This window comes from Engystomops pustulosus, chromosome 8 (assembly GCF_040894005.1).
Source record: "Engystomops pustulosus chromosome 8, aEngPut4.maternal, whole genome shotgun sequence".
NCBI lineage: Eukaryota > Metazoa > Chordata > Amphibia > Anura > Leptodactylidae > Engystomops > Engystomops pustulosus.
In genome coordinates this window covers 91,775,982-91,781,981 of record NC_092418.1, presented here as the reverse complement: position 1 = coordinate 91,781,981, position 6,000 = coordinate 91,775,982, and the positions used below count along the sequence as shown (strand labels likewise).

The 6,000-nt window shown below is 37.3% G+C and overlaps 1 protein-coding gene across 2 annotated transcripts in view; it reads left to right on the top strand.

The window, feature by feature from the left end:
• Nucleotides 1–3,819: 3,819 nt before the first annotated feature.
• GAD1 (glutamate decarboxylase 1) overlaps nucleotides 3,820–6,000 on the top strand; it is a 48,473-nt gene continuing 46,292 nt past the window's right edge. For both annotated transcript variants that reach the window (XM_072121758.1, XM_072121757.1), the window contains exon 1: nucleotides 3,820–3,907. In XM_072121758.1, coding sequence (XP_071977859.1) covers nucleotides 3,832–3,907 — 76 coding nt within the window. In that variant the 5' untranslated portion in view covers nucleotides 3,820–3,831. The remainder of the gene's footprint in view (nucleotides 3,908–6,000) is intronic.

The window sequence follows — 6,000 nt, the reverse complement described above, 5'->3', positions numbered from 1 at the left end:
CCGATGTCTGTCTCCCCCGTGCTGTCCGATGTCTGTCTCCCCCGTGCTGCCCGATGTCTCCCTGCTGCTTGATGTCTCCCCGCTGCCCGATGTCTCCCTGCTGCTTGATGTCTCCCTGCTGCCGTTCCGCGCGTATCTTCCGACAAGTAAGCAGATGTGCCGAACATCTGTAATCTATTCTTCACTGTGTTCTGCACTGTCTTTTTCACTTAAATGATCCTGTGGTCACTGTGTTCACTGTTTTTATTCTATTCTTCATTGTTCTTCACTGTGTTTTTTTAATTAAATGCTCGATCTCGAGCAGGGGAAATACTCGTCCGAGCAACGAGCCGTTTCGAGTACCTTAATACTCGAACGAGCATCAAGCTCGGACGAGTATACTCGCTCATCTCTAGTCCACATCCATAGAGGTGATTTCATGTTTCAAAAATAATATTACAGGTATTTTCTCTAATCCATAGCCAGAGATTCTCCATTGTACTGATGTACGATCACATCTTTGTTCCTGAAGAAACCTATTAGAAACAATATGCACAAAAAGATTTTTGAATATTACGGTGAAGAGTATAAAGGGTTACTGAATATTTTCAGTCTATATACATAAGAATGAATTGCATGAATTCCTTAATATTTCGGGGCTAGGGACTGTTGAGCAAGTAATAAAGCAGAGCACCTACTAAAGGATTGGCAGGACCTGGATGGGGCCCCCAGCTGTCAGGCTCACTGTCCATGGTGCTGAAGCTGCTCCTACTGGTCCAACTATAGGACATTACACATCCCAGATAATTCTCTTATTCATGACATACATGACATTATGCTAATTTATACATTTGGAGTATTTGTATTTTTTTGCATTTACAACACAATAATGTCCTTACAGATGCAATTTATCACTAAGTTTCATCATTAGATATCATGTATTGTATGGCATCTACTAGTATTGGGTAAACATACAGCTATAGATATGGACAGCTCATATGACATGTCTTTAGTACTTCCCAGTATATGTAGATTAAAGAGAACCTGTTACCAGATTTTACCCCACTAAACTACTAGTCCCCTTAGGTGGGGTATAAAATGTTGTTTCTAGAATTCCCTCTCTGATGTGAAATCTTACCCAAGTACCTATAAAATAATCTCCCTCATAATCAATCAAATATGACTCTTCTCAGCTCATTTTCTCATGAGATGAAAAAAATACAGTGGTTGCAGAGATAGTGTCCCTATCTCCTGTTCTATAGCACCGAGAAACATGCTGCTGGTGTCATATTAAAGATAAGGATCTCATCTTTCAGATCACATATTATGGCCTGGAGAGCAACAGAACCAGATATGCATGCATAGTCAGGCAAATATGACTCTTCTCACCTCATTTTCTCATGAGATGACTTAAGTACAGGGGTTGCAGGGGTAGTGTCTCTTCAGAAGTCCCTATCTTCTGTTCTATAGCACCTAGAAACATGCTGCCGGTTTCATATTAAAGATAAGGATCTCATCTTATGGCATGGAGAGCAAAAGAACCAGATATACATACATTTAAAGACATAATTGAAAATGGAAGCTGCATATAAAGATCCAGTTCCCATCTATTTTTTAACTGCCTGTATGTCCAGTTCTGTAGCACACATGAGCTCAGTTCTGTAGCTCTCATGAAAAACTTGTTTTAGGTACTATAACACAAAAGATAAGGGCTTCTACAGTGACACTACCCTGATACCACTTTAATTGACTAATTTCACGTGAAAATGTGCTGAGAAGAAACATATTTGCGTGACTTGTGGGGAGATTTAACATAACTTAACATAACTTGAGGGTGAGATTTAACATAAAAGATGGAATTTAGAAAGGGCATGTCATCCCCTACTTGAGGAGGCCAGTAGTTTAGTGGGGTAAACCTTTTGAGAGGCTTTATGGGGACAGGGGTTGCTTTAACGGTATGACCTGCTGGGACTTACTGTCCCCCCTTCAGGGAAGAGCTAAATAGTACAAGTCTTATACAGAACATATAAAATGATGTGATTACCTATAATTAATATCTATCCATCTGTAAGGAACAGCTTCCCAAAACCTCAATATTATATTAGTGGTATTCTGTCGCCCCCTTGTGTCCATTTGATAACACCATCACCTCTTACTCTTCTGAGTGACATTCGCGGACAGGTACAGCACTGCCCATTTGGTAACATTAAACTAACCTGTTGAAAAACATAAAGAAATAAATCTATTCTCCCTTCCTATATAATTGTGGAAGCCTTTATAAAATAACATGATATATAATTGTCTTTTAAGCAATATAATATTTGTAAAGAGATTGGCTACTATGGGGTTAATTAAGGTGAATGTGACCAAAATATTAACATGTAATGAATCTTCTTCCTAATAACATCTTATATGCAGAAACCTTATAGGTTCTGAGCTGAGCTGAAATTTCTGGCATTGCAGACTGTTACCATTTATTCTTCATCCTATTTGGGAAGGAAGGGATATCATTTTTTTTTATATCAGATTACCTGCAGTCAGCTAAGACCCTGCATACAAGTCACATTAGTCATTTGGAGATTGAGTGTGGCCAACTAATAGCTTCCAGCAGCAGCAGGAGCAAGTGATGCACTCACACTGGACTAGGGGAGGCGTTGCACTGAGTCATGTCTGTGCTCAGGCATTGACTGCTTGCCTGGCTTTAAAATAGAATAGCCAAGTACTTGTGGAGAAGAAGACAGGGGCATCCCCAATCCATACCTGCTGCATCCTATAGACATCCACATATCTGGCTGTGGACTTATAACCCATCTATATTTGGAGGATTGCAAGATTTAGGATCTGGATGAACTCCTAGCAGATCCCTGCAGGTGGGCAATAGGTGAGCATCATATTATTCCCTTGACTGTATCTCATCATTAGATCACATTGAGCTGTAGCTTTCTTCCATTCCAGTCTTAAGACGATGCAAGGATAAATCCAGCTAACCTGTTACACCTCCTGCACTTCTTATTCCATCTAGGTACACTGCATGCTTTGATGCAAAGAGGTTTTTTACTAGGGAATTAAATCAATCTCTTGGTAAACTGAGGATCTGATACCAAGAAAATGGTATGCCATTAATAAGGGAACGAATATATTAATATAAACATACAATAATGAATCATTTCAGGGTGAGATGTGTAACAAAATAGGTGATTGTTCTAGTAATTGGTTCAATCATTAGAACTGGTTCTTGGATTCCAATAAAATGTTACATTGCCATTGCTATGTTCTAAACATTGTGCATTGTGTGTTACTATTTTATCATTAGATTTGTTTTGTTGAATAGAATAAGTTTGCATTGAGGGTATTTGTAAGAGTATAACTCCCATCATTGCCTGTTTTAGTAGTCCAGGTTATTTGCTTGATGGTTTCACCATTTTCCTTGTTTTTGGGGTTGGACCTGACACAAATCATTACTGAAGAAGCTCAGTGTCCATTGATATAATTTCAGGAGACTGCATGGTCTGCTGAGCCTGTCTATAGAACAGGAATCCAAGGGACAGGCTTGTGATATTTGACTTTAGGCATAGCCCTAATGCACTTCTATAGCCGGTGTTCTCATCCACTTCACATCAAATGAGGATGTGTGCAGTTTAGGTTGGATTTAGGTCATTGTCAACAAGAACTGAGATTTCCAAGGTCATCCAAGTCCAGGTGGATTTTGTTCTAACCTATTCCACTCTATAAAGTGCATTTCTTCTTCCTTTGAGGTGGATCTCCACAGTTTCCCTGGACACCCGGGAAGGAGATATTGACATCAACTAAAGTCAACTAAACAAAGGACTTTGTCACTTTGTCACTTGAGAAATGGCTTCTTCTTCTCCTCCTTCTTCCAGTGCCAACCAGGACACCATCACCAACCCATCCAACCTGAGACCTACAAGTAGGAGACTTCTTTTATTTGCTGCTGTAGATAAATGTAGCCATGGCAAGGTTCCATATTACACAACTATATGGATAAAATTGCATTATGTTGGAGCCATCTGAAACAATTAAATATCTTCAGGCTTGATGAGAGTAAATGTACTGTTATTAGCATTTCAATGGGTCCCTCTTGTTGGATCTTCGAAGCTTTTAGTCGGTTCTATAATCAACCTGCATTTGGAGATAATTGCAGCTTTTCTGGGGAAATTGCTGTGTGTTTAGGGGATTATGTTGTGTTGGAGGAGATGGAAGGAGCTTGTTGCATTCAGTATTGCTAGATTTGGTCAGTTTATGAGACATTGGACACATAAAACATACACTTACTTGTACACTTAAAGTATACACTATATATACTTTATGCATGTGTGTAAACCCAGAGCTCATACATACATATATATATAGATACACACACACACACACACATATATACATGTATATATATACTGCATGCATGCATGTAAACCAAGTGCTCATACATCCATATCTATGTATACACTCGTATATACTGTATGTATGCATGTCTACCCAGCACTTCTGTTTATATATCTATCTTCACATATATACTGTATACATTCGTGAAAACCCATAACTCACACATCAATATCTTTAAATACACATATATTCTATGTGCATGCATGTCAACCCAGCACCCCACATATCTATCTTTCTATCTTCACATATACACTGTATACATACATGTAAACCCAGTACTTATACATACAAACCCAGTACTTACACATCTTATCCTATATATCTTCACATATATACTGTATACATACAGTTCTCAAACATCATTATCTCTATATGTAAATATATACTATATGCATGCACATAAACCCAGCACTCATACATCCATATCTATATACACACACACATACATCCCATACTGAATGTGACATAATGATAAGAGACAAAGAGGAGGAACACAAGACATAAAAGGCTGCCAGCCACTCCACATAGCCTGGCAGGGCTGCAGGAGCTGTGAGGCATGAACACAGGGTCATTATCCTGATTATTCTGGAGCCAAAGTGCACAGAGAAATATTTTATCCTGGAAAACACGTATTCCTGTCATCTGGGGTATTTCTTTAATCGGATTGGGTTTTAATAGCTTTCCAAATTCTTGCCATTTCGAGAAATTTTGTGATATTGTTTCTTTTTATTGTAATTTATGTTTTTATTTATTTTTTATTGAAAAGTCACAATAATCGTTGTTGTAATAATCATAGCAATAATAATTACAAACAAGGAGTAAAACAGAAGATACATTCAACGAAAGTGGGTGTGTGCATGCGAGGATCAGTATTGTAGGTAGACGTGTGGTGTGTGTGTATGCGATACATGTATGAATGTATTTTTACAGTTTATACAAGTATATAATAGGTGTATGTATGGAATATACTTATATGCATTTGTAAAGTGTGCATGTACCTATGTGTTGGATACATAATGTATGTAGATGAAATAGGTGTGTGTGTGTAATATATGTATGTATACTGTGTGTGTCATGTATGTAATATCTGTATGTATCTGTATAGTTTATGTAAAAAGTGTATGTAAGAAATGTTTTATATCTATTTTATTTTGTGCTCAGCTACATAATATATGTGGTTTACATTGTGTACATGTATGCAGTCATCATATATGTAATATTTTGATGTATTTATATAATAGTGTCATGTTGTCATTCCTGTTATACATGGCACGTATTTGCAGTTGCATATTTTCGTATGTGTTATGTGCATGTAATAGGTGACTATGGGTATGTGCGTGTATGAACATCTATGCAACATGTTTCGTTTGATTTGTAAATATTGATAAATCAATTGATAATTGATTGTAAATAACATGTATGTATGTATGTTTGTACGTATGCATATAGTAGCATGTATGTAGTTGTAGTATATGTATGTAGGTAATATGGACATATATGTAATTTCTAAATGCTATGGCCGCATTTGTAAATGTGTGTATAAATATAACATGTGTATGTATACAATAAATGTGTATGTATGTACTAAGTGGTAATTTAATGTGTGTGTGTGTGTGTGTG